Here is a 21602-nt window from a genome sequence, read left to right as displayed (position 1 = left end):
TTCCAGGCAGTTTAAGACATTCTCTCTCTCTCAAGCCGTGTGACCTGTAGTGTGCATGCTCTGCTTTCACTGGAAAATGCACCTGATTGTGACTTTAACCAGGTTTTGTTTGTTTTGAAATCTTTTAGCATCACGGAGGACGGAGACTGACGTTAAGAATCGCAACGATAATGTGCCTCGTGGAATAAAGATCCGGACGGAATCTGAATAAGAATTTCCTGCGCCCGCTGCCAGCGGGGAAACACCAGAGTCGAGCGTTCCGCGTGACTGAAGCCACCCCCTTGCCGGAGAATGCGGCGCGCGCCCGGGAACGCGGCGGGGTTCTGAGCGTCCTGCTCTCCGGCGGGCCCGTGAGGCGGGACCGGGCGACGGGGACCGCGCGCCGGAGGGAAGGATGGCGCACGCCGGGAGAACAGGGTACGACAACCGGGAGATCGTGATGAAGTACATCCACTATAAGCTGGCCCAGAGGGGCTACGAGTGGGACGCGGGCGACGCGGGTGCCGCCCCCGCACCGGGCGTCTTCTCCTCCCAGCCCGCGCGCACCCCCGCGCCCGCATCGAGCCGGGACGCGGCCGCCCGGACCTCGCCACCGCAGCCGCCGCCGCAGCCGCCGCCGCCTCCCCCGGCCGCGGGGCCCGCGCTCAGCCCCGTGCCACCTGTGGTCCACCTGACCCTCCGCCAGGCCGGCGACGACTTCTCCCGGCGCTACCGCCGCGACTTCGCCGAGATGTCCAGCCAGCTGCACCTGACCCCCTTCACCGCGAGGGGACGCTTTGCCACGGTGGTGGAGGAGCTCTTCAGGGACGGGGTGAACTGGGGGAGGATTGTGGCCTTCTTTGAGTTCGGTGGGGTCATGTGTGTGGAGAGCGTCAACCGGGAGATGTCGCCCCTGGTGGACAACATCGCCCTGTGGATGACTGAGTACCTGAACCGGCACCTGCACACCTGGATCCAGGATAATGGAGGCTGGGTAGGTGCCTGTCTGGTTGCACGTGAGTGTGGGCTTGTGGGCTGAGGTCCGAGAGGTGGTGGTTGGTGTGTGGGTGGACCCTCGGGACCAGGGCAGGCTGCGGAGCTCGTGAAATCAAACCAGGTGTGTTACTTTCCGCGCTTTCCCCACTACCCCACCCCACCCTTCCTCTGCACCAGGCGCTCCTTGCGGACCCGGCTAGGATAATCCCTTCCCGGCCAGAGTGAGGGACCAGCCCTGAATGAAGGTGTGCAGAGATGCAGGTTTTGCAAGCTCTCTGGGATGTTTGTGATCAGTGGGACTGCTCCGCAGTCTTTCTCCACCTGAGGTGCCCCTGGGGTTCCCAGCACCCCGGTTACCTGGCCTGATTGGGTGAATTGGGGTTAAAGAGACGTGGTGTGGACCGGACCCACAAAGCGAGGTCCTGGCAGTCCGCAGTGTAAGCACACTGCCCGGTGGATTAGTCTGTGAACTCAAGAGTTGAGAACCAGCAGGTTAGAGGAACAGACTCCACCAGAGGACCCAGGGCATTCCTCTTCGCGCTCATCTGGTCAAAACTGCCCCAGAGAGAAGCCAGTAGAAAGAACTCTTTGCTTGGAGAGCTTAGCGGTGTGTTTGAAAACAGGTAAGTGGACATGCCGAAAGTCCGTGGGCACGATGATGGTGTGTTTTTGGAGAGCATCAGGCGGAGCCAGCTTGGCTGTCCCGTCAGTGATGGGATTTGCACGAGCTTCAGAAAAACCTGGAACTGGTATCTGATTTAAATGTTGACGGTATTTGACTGGTATCTGATTTAAATTTTACCATGGCTTACATTTTAACACCTAGATTCCACAGAGTTTTGTGGTCTCTGCTTGAAAGCAGCCAAAGTTGCACCTGGGGGAACCGTGTGAAGAATTGAGGCTGTGGCGGTGGGTGCCTTCATGAGCTGACCAGAGCTGACCTGATTCCCACCTGTCACGTTTAAGAACACCTGTGCCATGCTCCCCATTTGCTGCCTAGAGGTCACCTGTAGTCGGCAGACAGTTCTCTGTGGTTCCTTGAGACCGGGATCCAGATCCTGACTCAATAAATGTAATTAAGGTTTATAGCTTTTACCTGAAATGATTAGTTTATGAAAAAGTTATCGTTCTTGTTTGGTTTTTTTTTTTTAACACTTTTAATGTAAAGAGTCATCTTTAAAAAAAGATGCAGTGCAATGCTTGCTTATGTCAAGTGTCTTGGGAGAATAACTGGCGTTAGAGATCAGGTTTAAAAAGCCTTGAATGGACTGCAAAAAGCACATTCCTTGATTTCTTTTTGGCCACATTTTCCAAAGCTTGCTAATATTAAGGGGCCACAAAGAGAAAGGGCCAAGAAAAGAAACTGATTGATGTGAACATCTGATCGTATTTGACCGAAGTTGACAAAATATTGATGCCACTATTCAGTGTTTGAGAGTAAAATTAACTAAAATATCAATTTTAAATCTCTAAAATGTAACTACTCCTTGTGAATTGTTTGTTGAAATCTCACATTATGGGGCTTTAGTAATTCTGGAATAGTTTACAACAGGATGAAAAGAATATGTTTTGTCAAGTGTTTAGTTAGGCGGCTGATTTCTAATCACCGTAACCAAAGAGGAAGAGATTTCTAGACTCCAAAAGGATCATTCTAAAAGCGAAGCAAAACTGATTTAATAGTTTTCTTGTTTGCCATTTTTCATGAGAAAAATAATTTTAAAGAATGTTGTGTGTGGGTGGAGAGAAATCCAGGTTATAAACTGTCATGCATCAGGCAAGTTAAGAAAAAGGTAGGAAGCAGAGACCCGTGTTTATGATAGAAATTAAGATGCAGTCTTGCCTTTTGCTGTTGAGCTGCAGTCTGTTACAATCTCATACGACTGAGGTTTCCTTTTAAATGAGAGCTCTCCTTCTCTTCCTTTCGCAATAGGGTTTCTGTCCTAGAGCCTCTCTTTGTGGTCAGCAGGTATCTGAGGTCGATAAACGCACAAGCTACATTTTATGATGCCAAACCACAAGGACATTCTGTAGCACATGATAAAATTTTTTTGACAAAACCTCTTACAACAAAAATAAATCATGGAGAGGCACAAATGGCTGATGGTAAAATGTGTAATAGTTTTCAGAACTATACGTAGAGGGATGACTGCAGGAGAACAAAGGAATTTGGCAACAAAAAAGTATATAGATCAGGAAATACAAACGTGGATCCTCTGGGAAAACAAAGATGGTAATAATTGAGAGTGACACATGATTTGCCTATCAGCTCAAGTGTGTATTATTAATCTAAACTTTCATTTCGAACATTTGGCTTTCATGCAGATTTTCCTTCCAGTCTGTGCAGTCAGGGCTGCATTTCTGATGTGCTGCGTCTTGGAGTGTCAACAAGTCCTAGTAACAAAGTAGAGTTTCTCAGAAGGACTAACATATTTCAACCTGCAGTGGCAGTTGGCACTGTTGCCAGTTCACTCAGTGGATCAGCGAGCTACCCCAGGCTGGATACCCCATGCTTCAGACAGGGAGCCACTTTTCCTCCTTTGCTGCTGCAAAGTCAGAGCCTTCTGAGGCTGGAGGAAACGTTTGCCTTCTGTGTTCTGTGGCATGGAGAGAGCAGGTCCTTGCAGGCTTCAGCTCTTAGGGAAAATCCCAGGAGGTCACAAATGACAGGAAGACTCAAGGAGTAATTGGTTATAGAGTGGAGTATGACTTTCTTCCTAGGTCTGAACAAGGCATTGTATGGCATCCAGGGAAAGGCAGGGTAGTGGGAGTAATGAAACAGATACAGCTCCAGAAAATGTCTGACTTGGTTCTCTAGCGTGTCTGTCAGGCCAATGGCCTGGGCATCACACATGGCTGCTTCTTCTTCTTTTTTAAAGATTTATTTATTTTTCATTGCAAAGTCAGATTTACAGAGAGCAGGAGAGACAGAGAGAAAGAACTTCCACCTGCTGGTTCAGTCTCCAAGTGGCCCTGCAAAGGCTGGAGCTAAAGCTGCTCTGAAGCCAGGAGCCAGGAACATCTTCCAGGTCTCCTGTGCAGGTTCAGAGTCCCAAAGCTTTGGGCTGTCCTCTACTGCTTTCCCAGGCCATAGTCGGGGAACTGGATGGGAAGTGGGGCAGCTGGGACATGAACCAGCACCCATATGGAATCCTGGTGCATGCAAAGCAAGGATGTGTAGCCACAAGGCTACACACCAAACCCCATCTGCTGCTTCTTGGGGAGACAAAATCTCAGGTGCCAGCCTCTGTTGCTGACGGGCACAGTGAAGTCAAGGAGGGGGCTGTTGTGTGTGGCTCTCAGGGACAGCTTGTAGGAAGAGTCAGATCCCTGCAGGGAGTCTGTCGTGCCCCTTTCCACTGCTCTGAGGTCAGCACTGTTGCCTGCAGTACTGAATATTTTCCATTTGTCTGCTAGAGGAATCCCATTCCAGGAAAAAGTGAGATTACAAGGAGGAACAGATGGCAGGTCAAGTACCTGCCTGGTCTTCTCAAGAATGCTTTTTGGGAGGTAGACAACGTATACTGGCCGCACTGGTCCCATTAACATAAGGTGGCTTTTGAGTTCTGTTTATTATCATTTTATCCTCTTGGAACACATTTTAACCCCTAGAAAAGAGTTCAGGAATCTTGTTACTGCTTTGAGATAAAGGGATTCTTGCAAGTGGAGGGTTGAAGTGTGGGCAAGCTGATGGTGAATGAAAATTCCAGGCTAAGAAATAGGGTGACACCCAGCTGTGTTCCTAGGAGGGAGTGAGATGCAGCTTACCGGGAGAATGAATTGTTTCGAGCAAGACATGGTCGGAGACTGTTGGGCTGCCACGCACTAAGCAGAAGATGGGCCAGCTTTGTGATGATGTAGGGCGATACAGACTGACCTCCCCACACCCAGAAGAGGTTGGCTTCCCTTTTATTAGTCAGCAAGCAGTTTTCTCTCTCCTAAATGTTATCCACATCCAGCAGAACATTTGATTAACTGGAAAGCAATACCATCCTCATGCCAGTGACGGATTGCTTGAAAGAAAATCGTTTTTTCTAGTGGCTGAGTATCAGCTACTTATGTCCAAGTTTGGCAGCAAGATGATAGGATTAAAAATAGCCTGAAGATGGTCCGATCTTATGATATGTTTAATAATGAACTTTTCTTGGGAAAGTGCATCTTTCTGCTTGCTAAGAATCACATGGGCCCTTTCAATAATTTATTTTGTAGAAAAAAATAACAATATTGCTCTTGTGGTTTTCAGCTACATCCTTTTAAGTGATTATGTTTCTGGATCTTCATGAAATTTTGTTTGACTCAAAGCCTTTGTTGCTGTTGAGTGTTCTCAAGCAGCTTTATTTTGTGTATCCTGTGTTGTGTGTGTGTGTGTTTTGATTGAGCTTTCTAGAAAGAACTGATTTGTCCTTTTAGTAATCATTGATGGAACCAGTACCTTTCAGATTGCTTAAATGTCAGTAGGTCATATAGCATACCAGGTCACAGAAGGTAACAGATTAAAACAAAGCAAGCCAGATCCTTACTGCTTTCTCTTATCTGTTCTTCCGTCCCAGTCCTCTGTGTAAAGGCATGATAAAGCCACTCATGAAATGAGCATGGGGGTGCTCTGTGTGTGAGTGGTGGTGTCCCCATCTCTCCTAGGACACGCCTGTTTTTAAGAGCCCTTCTTGCATCTTAGCAGTCGTTGAACAAAGCAGGATTTCAGCGAAAGTGCATTTCTGCTGGAAAACAACACTGTCTTTGTGGTTTACCAGAAGAAAGTTTTCTTTTTCCTCCAGAGATATATTGTATGCAAGATTCAAAGGTTCTGTTAAGTCTTTCCCAGGTAATCTAATATCACCTTATTCAGGGACAGCAAGAACTGCTCAGTCTGGTCACACTTTCCCAGTACTACCACTGGGAGACCAAGCCAGGGATTGACTTCACTGTGAGGTTTCTCTTTTATTCCTCCTTGATTTGCTTCAAACTTGGCATGTGGCATCCAAGCAGGATGAATGGTGAATGCCACCCGAGGCCTTGGGCAGTGACTCCACGGGTAAGTGGACGAGGTTTGGTGTGGCCAGCCATCGCGTGGGTTAGGAGCGCCAGAAGCAGGGAGCTTTATTCCTTTGTGGAAGAACTCACAGGCTGCTGTTGTCGAGGGATCTTCATAAACCCATAGCTCCCACATAGCCTCATGAGAGTGACCCCCCAAGTCTTAGATTTAGGCAATATAAACAGACAAAAAGAACCAACTAAGTATATGTTATTTTACAACCATTTCATTCCTTGTCTTGAAAAAAAAAAACACAGCAGTCATTTCTAACCAATTTGGCTGTTTATGTATGCCTTGGGCCTGATTTAAGTAGGGACAAAATGTAGATAACTTTAAAAAATACTGTAAAACAGAGAACTACTTCCCAGAACTAATATTCCTTAACTAAGAGTCCGTGAAGGACTCTTCATGCACATTGAGAAGCCTTCGCAAGCACCAGTCTACAGTTGTTCAGGTATTTCATTAATTCTTTCGAAGTAGAAGACAAACAAGGCTCTGATTGGAATGATTGGAAGGGGATCATTTGAAGGCGTTATCTTTCTTCAATACTCATTCTTGTACACAGAAAAATACAAAAAGAGTTTGAACCAAAACAAGGGCTCTTCCTCAGGAAGAAAGAAACAGCTTTTGTTTTGTTTTTAGGTTATAGGGCTGTTTTATCTGTCAAGATGCCCCTTTTTCTTGCTAGTTACAGAACTCGACAGTAACACTAATGTTCCCAAAGAATAGGTGTTTGTCTTCCTATTGCATGGATCTCTCTGGTCCTCTTTCTTAAACTTTAAGAATTGCAAAAAAGATGTTTCCCCCTTTTAAAGTGTTTTGGTATTGCTGTTCTGACAGCTTCCCGGTGGCACCTCTATTTCTAACTGTTGATTTGACAGATCAAAGATAAGCCCACCTGGCCACCAGGGAAAATGAGGATTGCATGACTTTTTCCATCTCTGTGGTCTTATTCAGGGGTATCCTCCATGACTGCCCCCTTGTCTCCGGAGAAAGATGTCCCGGTATCTCTCTCTGTTATCTCCTGACCCCTGAAAGGCTAGACTTCACCTGGAGGGACTGGAAATGTGTCCGGGTGTCGGTGAGAGGCGGCAGAAATGCGGGTGGAATCAAAGTGTGAGTTTCACTCAGCTCTGATCTTAGTCCAGGCAGCTGAGGGAGTGAAGGGGGTGAAATTTCCATCAACAATACTGTCAGTCTGCTCCTGAGAAAAACAGAACCTACTGCCACCATTTTGACTCATTCCCATCCGGTAGTGCAAGATGATGGTGGAATTTGTATGTGAACCATAGAGCAATTTTGACTGAACCGAAATAGCTTATAGTGAGAGCTACTTCCCCACAAGCACCCTTGCCTGTGTTAGAAAGGGGAATCTCCCAGGCGTCCTGGGGCGGCCATTTGTAGCAACATACTGAGAGCTTCTGGTGACTTTCCTGGGCAGTCGCTTGCTATTCCTTGAAGCCTAAACTATACGACCAGCCATCTTCATCTTGCGCACGCTTCAGTAAGAAACTCTTCACTGGGGGAAAATATGTGTTTTCATTTTGCTGCTTATTTTGCTTGCAGAATTTCAGGGATGGAACCATATTCCCTTTTTAGTTAATAATCAGCTCTCTGGGGCTTCCGCGTAATGAGTCAGAAGCTTATGACTGAGTCCACTCTGCTCTTTTTTTTTGCTGTCTCCTGAAAACAACTCAAGAACCCACTGTGTCTAACGAAGCCTTAATTTTTTAAGGGAGATTTTCCATTGAGACTAACACATCTTTTCTTCTGACAGTTGCAATTACTGTATTTCTCTTTTTAAAAAAACTATAGAGAACTCAGTTAAGCTGCAGAAGAGTAATGGAGAATTTACAAATTTTAATGCTCCAAGCGCCAAACTGGATCAGTTTGTAGGTTGTCTGGTCTTCACTTTTTCCAGTTCTTCTTAGCATAAAACTAAGATGTCTTCTACTTTGCACCACAACGAATGTTAGATCTGTGTGTTAGCCCTGAATTATAACCATGTATTTCTCTCCTGCATTAACATTTTATACAAGAGGGACTGTGCAAGAGATGTTGTGGGAAGTGGAGCTGAAAGGCGTTTACTCTGTGCAAAAAAGGTTTTAATCCTTGAGTAATTATTCTGAAAGGCTTGTTTCCCACAAACTTTTTTGAAGACCACCTACACACACAACGCTATACACACAATTACCATATAAACATCTAACAATTAGGATAAGAATTCATTACAAGTTATATGATCAGGTTTAGATGTTGAGTTATCATCTCATCTCTTTGGAGAAAAGGAATCCAAAAAGAATGGCACGGGCACTTCTGGGTGTAGAATTTCAGGGTTATCGCCTGCTATTTCCTTTAAGAGACTCCTGCCAGCATCTTCTTCTTTTTAATACTGAAAATATGGAAACAAGCCTTTGATGCATTTGTTAACAAGTAAATGTTCAGCGAAGCAGAGGTGCTTACTAAACATTAAAGTGACAGTATGAGAAGAAAATGATTTGAAGAAGTCTTAAGCCAGGAAAATGAGCAGTTGTCCTGAGTTCCCAGGAGCCCTGGCAGCCAGGGAAAGGAGTCTTAAGAAACGTGGTTATTTAGGAAACATGTTCCCTGGCTTTTGTCATTGAAAAACAAAGTTAATTGAGGGCCTATTTGCAAAAACGCTATAGTAGGTGTTTGAGTGAAGTAGAAAATGTGGAAGAGAGCCTTTGCGTTCAGTGACCTTACCAGGCAGTACAGGACTAATTAAGGTGCATAAAGGGCTGTAACCCTGTCAGTCTTTTGTGGACGGGAGATCTCATGCAGCTAGAGGGAGGGAGAGCTGCAGGAGTTTCCTACAGAGATGATTCTGAGGCAAGCTTTGGATCATGGGCAGGAGAGATGCAAGCAGGCCTTTCAGAGGGCAGGAACCAGAGCTCACATATAAAAAGAACAGCACGGAAGACACAGGGAGAAATAACCTCCTGGTGCTTCTCCCATAAAAACAGGCAGCCAGGTCGAACTGGAAGTCAGTGCAGGTCAACATTCCCAGGTGAGGGAACTTGAGACTGCATTTCTACAGACACAGTAGAAGATCCCAGCACTGGCACAGGTTATACTTTTGACCTGGCAGCTTTTGGTCAAGCGATGTCACAGCTGATGTGTGGTTTTTAAGAACTGGAGGAGTTTGTTTTTTGAGAATGTTCGTCCTTTGGCATGAAGCAAACTCCAAGCATCGCTGCTCATCCTTTGAGATGTCATCTATTTGAGAAAGACTGTATGATTTGTTTATTTGTAATAAAACTTGACCATGCTTCTCCAGGGGCTGTTTAAAAAGACGGCTGTGTCAGCTTGCAGATAGGTCCGTGTGAATGAAGCCACAAGCAAATTCTCTGCTTTGTCCCGTCCTCCCTTCCTCCCTCTCATTCCTTCAGTGGCCATCTGTGCACTAAGTTCCCACTGCCAGCCCCTCTTCAAGTGGGCTTATCTTTGAGTGAATTCAGAAACTTCAAATTATAAAGGACACCCAGATAATTGGCCTGGTCTCCACACTCTCCTTCTCCTGTGCTGCTGCCAGATTCCTCCTTAATGAATACATCCAGTGACAGTGGGATCCTTGAGCTTGTCGGCATCCGTGAGAAAATGAGCTCCCCTGCTTTGTAACAGCTTGCAGCACAGAGGAAAAATGACAGCCATTGCACAAGTTTTCTTTGAATGTAGTTTTCATTCCCATAAATGATACTTTGAGAATACAGGGAAGGGGTTATTAGTTTTCTATTTCATGCTTGGCCTGTGTGTGAGAATAACACAAGCTGTCACCGCAAATCAGTAGCTAAACACACTTTGTCTGGTTAATGTGAGTTTTTAATACTTGGCTCAATTAAAAATTAACTGATGAAAGTACATGTTATTGGAATTTGAAAGTACCTTTTGTAAGGAATATTTAAAGGCCATGACCAGTGAGTAAATTAGTGGTTTTAAGATTGGGAGAATTGGGGGGAAATTTAATATGGGTTGGGAAACCTGTCAGGCATGGCAGGTTAGTGAGAAGGGACATCCTCCTTACAGTCAGGGGCTTACGTCTCTGTGCTTGGTAGTGAGCGATTACTCTCACAGATGTGCGATTTAGGTAGACAGAGCCAGTGGTCAGTTACTCATTTATCAACATATTCGCTTGCTGATCCTGAGCTGCAACCTAAGCTCTGGAGGAGGGGGGAGTAGGGGCCAGACAGACCTGGCAGACACTCTGGGGGAGTGGGGATTCTCAAACTCTAGCTGCACAAGAGCACAGTCCATTCTGAGAGAGAAGGAATGTAGCAGTGTGGGCATTGAGAAAATCAGAGAAGTCTTCCCAGAAAGGGGTCTGATGGGTGAGCAGGAGTAGCCTGGTGTGGTGATGGCAGGAGCAAAATGTGGCCATGGACTGAACTTCCAGAACAAAGGACTCTAGCTGAGAGATCACAGGAAGTGAGCTGCAGGGATTGAAGAGGCTGATCTGGCTGGGGTAGGTAGGCCCGTAGATGAGACCAGACATCTACTGCCCCAGAAGAGGTTATTCCAGATAGATTGCTCAGACTCCACTTCAGACAGGTAATGAGATGGGGAAGAAATCATGGACCAGGTTGGAGGCTGTCTCAGGATATGAACAAGAATCTGTTTTGTGTGATGTTTAAGACTCAGATGCATTGCTGTGTGCAGTGTGGTGATGCAATGAGAGCTTCACAACCATGTTTTTCAACCATGGAAGTCTTCATTGAGAACCGTTTTGAAAACAATGTGATCATTCTAAGAATGTGAGCACTGTTTCAACTGTGTGTGTGTGTGTGTGTGTGTGTGTGTGTGTGCGCGCAATTCATTTTAGGTTCTCTTAAGCTAATGTAACCTCGTTGGAGACTTTATTTTAGAATTTGCATGGTAAGAAGTCTTCATTAACAATCAGTTAATAAAAATCAGTTAATAGAAATACCAGTTTGCATTGGAAGAAGGAATGCAGCTGTGAAAGGTATATTTCATAGAAATTTTCTCCAGGTGAAAAGAAAACCTACAATAATGGTGTGTTGCCATGATGTAGGGTTTTAAGGTCTCCATAGCAATTCCATGTTGCTGGGCCATTTGATATTTATAGCAATCCTAAATAAGGAGGTGTTATATTCCAACTGCTCCCTACCTTCTTTTCCTTACACACTTTTTATGATTTACTTTTTCCCATATGGAGAGAAAACTGCAGTAAAGCTATGTGAGAGCCAGTAGGCCAAGGAGGAGTTGGGAAAGCTGTGTCCCTAACCATTCTGACAGTCCAGGAGACATTTCTTTGTACAGCGATGTTCTAGGTATGTTCTCACAGGGACACTAGATGATTTAGTGCAAAGGTAAGCTAATATAGTGGCATATCCTGCAACACTGTCTCAAATAGTTTCAGAAAAAAAAATAAATGTAGTCTTTTATCTCTGGTTACTTCCCTCCTTTTCTTTACCTTTGAAGTGTATTTCATGCTCATAGGAGAGAGACATCTTACCATTGGCCATTTACTGAGTACACGTTCGCTGAAGACCTTGTAGGGGTCTGTGCAGCAGGTGGGCTCAGACATAGGGCCCCTGCTAAAGAGACAAGGATGCGATTGTTGTGAGTTCTCAACCATTTGATGTGACAGGTCTATAAAACAGCCAGCTTGACTGGGAGCGTGAAATGAGGTGGCCATCGATGACTGTTTTTGATGATTGGTTTCTGACTAGCGATGACATCTTTATTTAGTTTTAAAATTAAGCTCCTTTCTTTAGGTTGTCAATAAAATTTGGTGTTTATTTAACTTGTTTTTAAAGGTTTACTTATTTTCATTGAAAAGGCAGATTTACAGAGGTAAGTAGAGATAGAAAGGTCTTCCATCCACTGGTTTGCAACGGCTAGAGCTGAGTCAATCCGAAGCCAGGAGCCTCCTCCAGGTCTCCCACAAGGGTTTAGGATCCCAAGGCCTTGGGCCATCCTGCACTACTTTCCCAGGCCATAAGCAGAGAACTGGATGGAAAGTGGAGCTGCCAGGACAAGAAATGATGCCCATTGGGATCCAGGTGCTTGGAGGTGAAGTATTAGCCAGTTGAGCCATTGTACTGACCTCATTTATTCATTTTGTAAAATGGTGGAACCTTCATCAGGGTTTCCACAGTGTTAAAGGCCATGTTAGTTTAGTTGCATTTGAAAAAACATTTATAAAGAATGTGCTTGTGTGCTAAACACCATTGCAGGGAGTTAAAACTGTAACAGAAAACGTTACAGTCAAGCACTGTCCCTCATTTCTCCCATGTATTTGGTGATATGGGAAAGTCAGGACAGAAGTGGGTCAATAATGTTACGGGCTACAGAGTTAAAAAAAAAAAAGTAATGTTGCTTGAAAGGGGTGGTGATGGGACCATGAAAACTTACAGATTAGTCTTTTGAATTCTTCTAGCAGAATTGCAGTTTACAGAAGAGATTGAATGTGCCTTTTTCTTTCATCAAGAGTTGAAAATGGTGTTCTACCTTAACATTCATATGCTGATGAATATATAACATACAATGCAGTATAATACCCTTATGGCGGTTTAAAATGAGCTCCTATGCCTGGGATCAAATTAGAGACTTTTGGGGCCCGGCGCGATGGCGCAGTGGTTGGGGTCCTTGCCTTGCACGCCCCAGGTTCTAATCCCGGCAGCCCCGTTTCCCATCCAGCTCCCTACCTGTGGCCTGGGAAAGCAGTTGAGGACGGCCTAAGGATTTGGGACCCTGCACCCACGTGGGAGACCCAGAAGAGGCTCCTGGCTTCGGATTAGCTCAGCTCCAGCCGTTGCAGCTGCCTGGGGAGTGAACCATCAGACAGAAGATCTTCCTTTCTGTCTCTCCTCTCTGTATATCTGCCTTTCCAATAAAAATAAAATAAATCTTTAAAAAAAAATTAGAGACTTTTACTGTTTCTCCCTTGCTTACTAAATCCTCTGATTTCCTCCATTTCTGTATAATACAGCATTGGCCATTGGCTTCATCACTAGAAGGAAGGAAGGAAGGAAATGGGCTCTCATTGAACTCCATGTATGCCAGGCTCTAGAGTTCAACATTTTCACAGCTAGGACATCATTTAACCTCTGCAACCTCCCTCCCAGGGTAGGAAGTAAATTGACAGATGAAGAAACTGGTCCTGTAAACTCAAGTAACTTTGCCTAGAAAGAGGCAAAAATCAAGATCCTTTATTTAGAGAGTTCAAGTGATCATAGTAAATTTCAAGTGAAATTTCATAGTGAATTTCCATAGTGAATTTCAAGTGAATTTGTATGTGAAATCAGTTAATACTCTTTATTTTAATAACTGGGAGGTACAGTCCTTTCTTAGAACATCATTTTTTTTTCAAGCTCCTTCATAGCTTAAAAAACTGGAATTTTAATTTATTTTTAGCAGTAAGCATGCCAGAGCCACATTAAATTTTTTAATCAAGTGTTTTGTTTTTTTCTGTGTCTCTCCTTTTTGATCCCCAAAGTCTTGAGAATAAATAGTCATCAGTGGTTCATACCAAGATTGGACACCTGATTCACAAGTTCCTCCAGGGGTCTAAGTGTGCAGGAACAGCACATCCACAAAGCTCCCCTGGCTCCAGCGAATGACCTCATTGTCAAATTGTAAGCTGCCTAAAGCCTTAATAAAAAGGTGGGAAAAGTCTGTGGTTTTACCTCTGGTGTGAGCCTCATCACTCAGCTGTTCCTATTTCAGGCATGACTTGAGTGTTTTTTTCCAGTGTCCAGAGGTGGAATGACATGTTGCTTAAGTTTACAAGATGATGATGTTTCTGTTTTTATATTTAGCTATAAATTTTATTCCACTCATAAACAAACCCACCTTTAACAGCCACGTGCATCCAGGGAGTTATTTCCATTCCTCTTGGTTGGCTTTGGATATATTTGGCCTGGGACAGCACAGCGTTGCCATAACATTTGAACAGGATGCTTTTGCATTGGTTTGCTGAGCTCGAGTTTCACCATGGGCCAGGAAACTCATTTTTAAAAAGAAACCTAGACTCTGAATTCTGACAAGATAGGAAACTTTGACCACTTCATTGTGAAACCCATCTTTCTCTCCTCTTGTTCACTAATTTATGTATCCGTGGGTTATTAAACACATGTGGACTGCTTAACTGACTTTAAGTGCCTGCACAGAATGCAACGCAAATCCAGAAGGGAAACAGCTAATATTTTAAGTAGTTTCTTTAATAAAGCATATGTTAATAAAAAATTAAATGCCTACCCAGGCACAGCATGTGATGCCTTTTTAGAGTGGAACTTCATGGTGTTTCATAAGGAAGCAAAAACGGAAGGGAAATTATTATCAGGCAAAGAGACTGCAGTGACCTTTCATTAAGTGAGAGAGTTCAACACAGGGCTCCCCATACCTAGGGCTCTGGGTTAGTTGAGCTGAATAACTCACCAAACGCTTCCTCTCTCTTCTTTGGACCAAATGGCTTTAAAAATATTGGTCCAAAGTGGTCTTACGTGTCTGATTTATGCACTATAACTCAACAGCTTAAAGCTCTCAATGGCTGCCACCGACTGTTACCGCATTAGTGGATTGAGATCATCAGAATCTTCATTCTTTAAGCAGCTCCCTGAGTGTTGGAGAGATTGAATTCAGTTCTAGGGGAGAGCAGATTGGGATTTCTTGCTCGGGATGAACTCCCTGGTTTCCAGCGCAACAGGGAGAAAGCCCTGCCCTCCATGGGCCTAGATTCCCTTTGGGATTATACATGATGAGACAAAGACACACCTACTGGTTACTGATAATATGATTTGTGGGTAAAAGACCTTTAGGGCTGCAGAATAACAGCTTTTAAGATCTCTGTTTCATGAAGATGACCCTAAACACAGCTAAGAACTAGGAAGTAACTTCAGCCTTTTTTCTGCTGAAGAGTGTCACCAAGCTCACACCCATTACTCGTGAGAGCTTGGCTGTCATTCTTAACCAGTTTGTTTGAATAACCCTGTATTCTGCGTAGAGTGAAATATGCATAACATACAATAAAATTCCCATTTCAACTGTTTTTAAACATAGTTTGGTGGCATTGATTCCATTCATGTTGTTGTTTGGCCATTGTCACCATCCTTTCCAGAATTGTGTCATCTTCTGTAACTGTAAGTCAGTACCTCATGAGATTCCTTCTTTCCTCAGCCCACAGGAAACTCTCCTCCCTCTGAATTTGCTACTTCTAAATATCATACAAGTGGAATTTTACAGTGTTTGTTTTTTACTATTCAACTTATTTTTTAAAATTTTTATTTGTTTAGGTTAAAAGAGAGAAGGAGAGAGAGAGAGAGATCTTCTATCTGCATATTGACTCCCCAAATGGCTGTAATGGCCAGAGCTGAGCCAATCTGAAGCCGGAAGCCAGGAGCCTCCTCCAGGTTGGACATGTGGATGCAGGTGCCCAAGGGCTGAACATCTTCCACTACCTTCACAGGTCACAAGCAGGGAGCTGGATCAGAAGTGGAGTAGCCAGGAATTGCCCATATGGGATGCTGGTACTGCAGGCAAAGGATTAGCTTATTGAGCTACCACACCAACCCCCAACTTATTGGGGGGTTGTAATATTGTCTGAGTTCAGCCATGTGTGGCATGTGTCAAAATGCCATTCCCTTTTAAGGCTGAATAGTGTTCTATCCAATTTGCTTTTCTAAAGAAATAGATTTTGGGACCAGTAATGTGATCCTATGGATGAAGGTCATACCTGTGATGGCAGTATCCCATATGAGTACTTGATTTGTACTGACTGTTCCACTTCTGATCCCACTCCTTGCTAATGTGCCTGCAAAAGCAGCTGAGAATGGCCCAGAGAGTTGGGCTCTTTCCCCCAGATGGCAGACCTGGAAGAAGCTTCCTGACTCCAGGTTCATTGCTTTGGCCTGGCCAAGCCCCAGCCTGACTCCAGGTTCATAGCTTTGGCCTGGCCAAGCCCCGGCCTTTGTGGTCACGGAGAGTAAACCGACAGGAGGAGGATACCACTCTCTCTCTCCCTTTCAAATAAATAAGCAAATCTTTTAAAAAAAAAAACACATCTTATCACAAGATTATCATTTTTTCTTTCAACCTACAGAAACATTAAATTAGGTAGTGAAGGCTTTACAATTATTTTAGAGTTTAATGGCAGGGAGTAATCTAAAAAACACCAGTAAAGCCAGCTCTGGAGCTAAAAGCACATGGCCACCAAGGCTCTTGTGTGTGGACAGACAGTAATGATAATCACGCAGTCCTTGAGGATTCCTTGCTGAGTGGTAGCCCAGTTGGCCCTAGTTATCCCCAGTGATATTGCTGGGGTGTTGTCCAGAAGAACACTTGAAGAGTTAAGGGAGAGTAGGTAATCAGTTATAAAAATAACTTCATTCCAAATGGTTAGGATTTTTTAAAAGTTTAGGCTTCAGTCATCTGAAAAATTCACTAATGTGAAATAATGATTCATTCTAGAATGTAATGAACAAGTGGAACCCCCGCAACAGCAATGAGAAGGACGCACTCGGCGTGAAGCCTGAAGCCCCTAGATGGCACCTGCTTACACATTAGGACAATATTCCTTTCTTCTCAGGAACTTGACCCAGAAGGGTATCCGTGTTGCTATTTCTGAGGGATTTTTTTTTCTGTATAAATGGATCTAGATGGTGCTCTTTCTGCATAAGTTGTTTACATATTTAGAATAGCTGGGTCACTGTGCTGTGTCTGATCTCTGAGCCTTTGCCTCATGGCTTCATTTTGGGAATGGTGAAAAGGGGAGAGCAGGTGGAATGTAGAGGCTGTGTGGGGTGGGATGGAAGGAAACGGGATTATGGGTGATAGTTGAGGCTGACTCACCAAAGTTGTGTGTGCACACTGTGGACTTCAGCCAGGATAGCCGAGTGATATGACCAGATTGTTGCTATTGAGAAAAATCATGCTGGCAACAGCATGTGTGTGAGTAGAGAGGGCAGGGGGTAGTTTGGGCTGATGTCCATATGAAGATGCTACACTGCTATACCAGGCTGATGTGAGGACAGGATAGTCTTAAAATACATGTCTGAAGTCAGAACCACAGGGTGGTGCATAGATGTTGGGAAAGAAGTGATTTGGTTATCATTGGCCACTCAGTGCTTAGTACAAGGCAGGCACACACAGTAAATGTTGGCCAACTGAATCTGCCTGGCTGGCTGTGTAGACATTACAAGCAGTACTAACACACGGGATGCCCTGCTGCACTTGGGGTGTGCTGTTATGTGCACTCCGAGCCATTTTCTGAGCATTCTGTCCATACTAATGCATTCTATCTTCACAGCAGTCTGGGGGAGTCTCTGCTGACTTTCTCCTTGTCTTGCAGAGGAGTCTTGGAAAGTGATTAACTGCAGTTCCTTCCTTGGTTAAGCTGGGATTTGAACCCAGGCAGTCGTGGGGTGCTTGGTGTTCTCGATTCTGACAGCAGCTGTTGCACTGCCCCTCTGTGTTTGGAGTTTCAGGAAGTTGTTTACATTAAGGCTCCAAAAGTGATGACTCAGGCCAAACATTGCAGTGGCAGGATGCAGAGAAGCCTGTATAGGAAGCCATTTATCTCACGCAGACACACCATCGGAGATGACCTTAGTAGAAATAACAATGGCAGTGATAACAGCACCACCGAGGCCTGTTCCTTGGCATCAGAAACCAGTTTGGTAATGACAATGGAATTTCTCTAGGACTCGTCCTAGAAAGAAATAGGGGGTGAGATAAAAATAACTTCACAAACTAGGATCCGATTGTTTCCCTTCACACTTGGGTTGTTGGTTGCTCTCTGCAGGCTGGACTTGATGGGGTCATGTGACTCTCTCATGATTTGGTCCGAAGGAGGAGAGACAGTGAGTGCCTTTGGAGACGGGTGCTTGCATCTGGCTTGGATTGATCCTCAGAGTACTTGGTTAAAAAGAGAAAGATTTCTTCAGGGTCAGCATTGCTCCAGGAATGGAATGCACAGCTTTCTGGAATGAGCTTGGTTTCCCAGGTGGCCCACAGGCAAGAATCTGAGCTCCTCACGTTCAGGTGCATCATGGATCATTACAGCTGACTGAAGCTGTGTTTTCATGCCACAGGTCAAAGTCATGTCAAATAAACTCGTCATAACAGAGGATGCAGCAGCCAGATTATGTCTCAGAGTTCCCACTCTCGTTAGCCCCAGGACATCAAGTTCCTTGTCATTACAGGGGGAAACATTCCATTTTTATGTTGATTCTAATTGGGGGATCTGTCCTGCTCCACCACCCTGGCAAATGGTGGTAAATAGTGGTGGTCAGAGCAGTGTGGAGAAAGAGTACTGCCTGGAAATCCAGCCAAGCTTGCTTGGCTCCAATCTTATGCAAATTTGCCTAACAGAATGCAAATAGCTTTGCAGTAATACTGAGCCCTGGGACACTTCTCATCTGTTTTCAGCAGTATCCTTGAGGCGGCCTCTTCCTGTAGTGGAGAGGACTCAGGACTGTTGAGGAAGGAATGGTTCTGCCCAGCCAGACACCACGCCTGGAATTTCATACCAGACAGATTTACCCTTTGCCAGTCTCTGCAGGCCAAATCCTGTGTGTTTTGGAAACAGGAAAAGGTCAACACATACGGATGCTTTTTCAAAGTCTTTTACTTTTCCCCCCGCTTCTACTTGAGATTTTTATGTGATTCCTGCGTTATTAGATGTTCACTTATTGCCCTGACATTCACTTGTTGGCTGCAAAGCGTTGACAAAAGATGCTAAGCGCCATCAAAATATGAAACCATAACAATGTCCAAAATATAGTTCTGTAGTGCCCCGTGTGACAGCCACTGGCGAACTGTGGCTGCTGGGCACGTGAAGTGTGGTTCATCCCAACTGAGATGGGATCAGTGTGTGCAGTGTGTGGTTGAGAAAAAAACTTACAGTAATTTTTAGGTAATGTGTTGAAATGACAATATTTTGAATGTGTTGGTTTTAAGAAAAAGTTTCACACTTCTTGTGTGGTTCACATTTATGTCTGTTGCACAACATTGGTCTAGGCAGCTGACCATTGCATAAGTGGTCATCCTTTATTCATGTATCTGGATATTATACTAGAGGAGAGTACAATGAACTCTTCCTGTTCCACAATGACATACAATTCAAGCTATTGTGTGTCACTTTGTGTAACTCTTTTCAAAGTCATGTTCTTGTTGATCCATTGTTGGGTCCCTGAAGTCAGGAAAGGGAAGGAGCTCACTGTATTTTCACAGGTACAAGAAGGGGAATTTGCCAGGCTGTACAGTTACAGCTGGGTTGGGAATAAAACTTAGGCCTTTGACGTCTGTGCCAGTGCCTGTTAGCAATATATTTAAAATTACCCACCGAAATACTTAATTACATATCTATACCAAATATCACAGAACATGGTTATTTAAATGCATTTGTGTGTGCATACATTTCTAAATTTACACAAACATGCTCTGAAGCAAACTAATGCAACAGTGAATCAAGGATTATGGCTCATGTTCATCCTCAAGAGGCTGTTGGATGTTTAAGCCCATCAGGACTAAAAACAAGGCCAGGGTGGCAGGTGTGTCCTCAGAGCAAAGATGTATCTTCTTCTGTTGGAAATCAGCTGTCATGTCAAATCCCCAGCATCTTGAAGCAAGGTGAGTGGATCCTACCTGTTTGCTGCCATTGAGTGTCAGTCATGAATGAGATGGAAGGATAGGCAGACAGCTGGACCCACGAGGTAAGTGATCAAATCTAAGGAGTGCCCTCCTAGGGGGGTAGCACAAAAGAGAAGTGCAGTTCTGGAGAATCTGGGGAATCCATGAAGACCAAGAATGGGAGGTAGCTTTGGTAGATGAAATCTGGGTAGTGGTTGATGAACTTGGTTGCTTTCTGGACATGTCGCATATGCCTCTGAGCATCTGTTCCTTCTTCTGCTATGAGGAAATCGAGTCAGAGGGTCTCTATTAACTTTTTATGACTGAATTTTCAAGGCCAGTGAATTTGTGAGGATCATGTGGATGAGTTATCAGCTTAGAGGTTTTGATTCTCAGTATTGTCTAACATGCGTGGGGACATCCGTGGGACAGTGAGATCACCAGCCTGGACCATTTACTTGGCCCAGACTGAGACACAGGTGTGGTCTGGAATTACTTTTGGTCTGGAATTACTTTTTGATCTGGAATTGCTTTTGGCTGTTGCCAAAACCCACAAATGTAAGGTATGATACCTTAAAAAGTTGGCACTTACTTGACTTTCTTGGTTCTGTTCTCCTAATGCCAGTGCTTTCTGGGGATTATGATTCTTTTTTTTTTTTTTTTAAGATGTCTTTATTTTTATCGGAAAGGCGGACATACAGAGAGGAGGATCTTCCGTCCAATGGTTCACTCCCCAAGCGGCCGCAATGGCTGTAGCTGAGCCAATCCGAAGCCAGGAGCCAAGAGCTCTTCCAGGTCTCCCACGTAGGTGCAGGATCCCAAGGCTTTGGGCTGTCATTGACTTTTTTCCCAGGCCACAAGCAGGGAGCTGAATGGGAAACAGGGTTGTTGGGATTAGAACCGGCACCCATATGGGATCCCAGCACGTTCAAGGCGAGGATTTTAACCTCTATGCTATCACGCTGGGCCCTTGATGATTTTTTAGTGTGTGTTTAGGGTCTCGTATCACTCAGGTTCCACATTGTTCACATGCTTGAGTAAATCATTGCTTATTCTCTGTCTAGAGCTATTTTCTCTGCCTTATACTTTCTATGAATTATAAAGCTTCTGGGCCCTGGATTTAACTACTCTTTCTTTTTAAAGACTGTATTTTAATTACCTTCCATTATTGCAGGCAGACAAAAGCCCTTGGGTCTCAGGGTGGCTTTGTGTTTTGTGAAGAGCCATCCCAGGAGCACATTCCCTCACGGAGGGCTCAGGCACCTCTTCCGCCTCATTATACTTTGCTTAGCACTGAGAAACCTGGCATGGTTTCTGTTGGAATGAAAAGATTGGCAGAACTGCCCTAGACGACAGCACTACAAAACACTATGGCAGAAGGTTTGGTCTACATACCAAGGCAGCCAAAGTATTAATTGCATTCTCTGTGATCGCAAAAAAAAAGGCATTGAATTATTCTCTTCATGTTTCCCAAATGACAGACGTCTGCTCTGCCAGCTCTACCCACAGCACATCACATCACATGAAGAAGGAGCTGCTAGATTTGAGCAGGGGGGAAAGCATAGAAGGTGTCTGATAGTTCCTCAGAAAGAGTTAGCTGTGACCTGTTTTGGAATCAGGATCTGTAAAAGGTCATAAGCAAGATGAGGGTGTAAGCCTTCCTACGTTCACAGTCTCCGAGGCATTGCCCGTTTTGAGCTCCTCCTTTACATTTTGCGTGGGACTTTGCAGGCTACCAGATGCAGCTGGATTCTGTTTTCTTCTGCATTAGTCTGCATGTCCAGGGAAAGCTGGTTGTAGTGTTTCCGTAATGAAGATACTTCAAAAAGTGCTTGGTAAGTGTGTGTTGGGAAAAATATCGCTGAAGTTTCAAGCTTTTTTTTGCACCAGAATAAACTTACCTTCTAATTCCATTTTCCATCAACTTTCTGAAGTGTCCTCCTCATTACTTACATTCCCCAGCTCCTGAGCACACATTCCCACAGACACT

At 44.5% G+C, this 21602-nt stretch overlaps 1 protein-coding gene across 3 annotated transcripts in view; it reads left to right on the top strand.

The window, feature by feature from the left end:
* BCL2 (BCL2 apoptosis regulator) overlaps nucleotides 1-21602 on the top strand; it is a 161850-nt gene that overhangs the window by 781 nt on the left and 139467 nt on the right. The window contains exons 2-3 of one of the 3 annotated variants that reach the window (XM_040985092.1): nucleotides 129-973; nucleotides 1802-3548. In XM_040985092.1, coding sequence (XP_040841026.1) covers nucleotides 395-973; nucleotides 1802-1831 — 609 coding nt within the window. In that variant the 5' untranslated portion in view covers nucleotides 129-394 and the 3' untranslated portion in view covers nucleotides 1832-3548. Of the gene's footprint in view, nucleotides 1-128; nucleotides 974-1152; nucleotides 3549-21602 lie in introns of those variants that run through there. The other 2 variants (XM_040985091.1, XM_040985090.1) reach the window with 2 other exon arrangements.

This window comes from Ochotona curzoniae, unplaced genomic scaffold (assembly GCF_017591425.1).
Source record: "Ochotona curzoniae isolate NIBS_2020 unplaced genomic scaffold, NIBS_Ocur_1.0 contig_43, whole genome shotgun sequence".
Classification (NCBI taxonomy): Eukaryota; Metazoa; Chordata; class Mammalia; order Lagomorpha; family Ochotonidae; genus Ochotona; species Ochotona curzoniae.
This window is presented reverse-complemented; position numbering and strand designations above follow the sequence as displayed.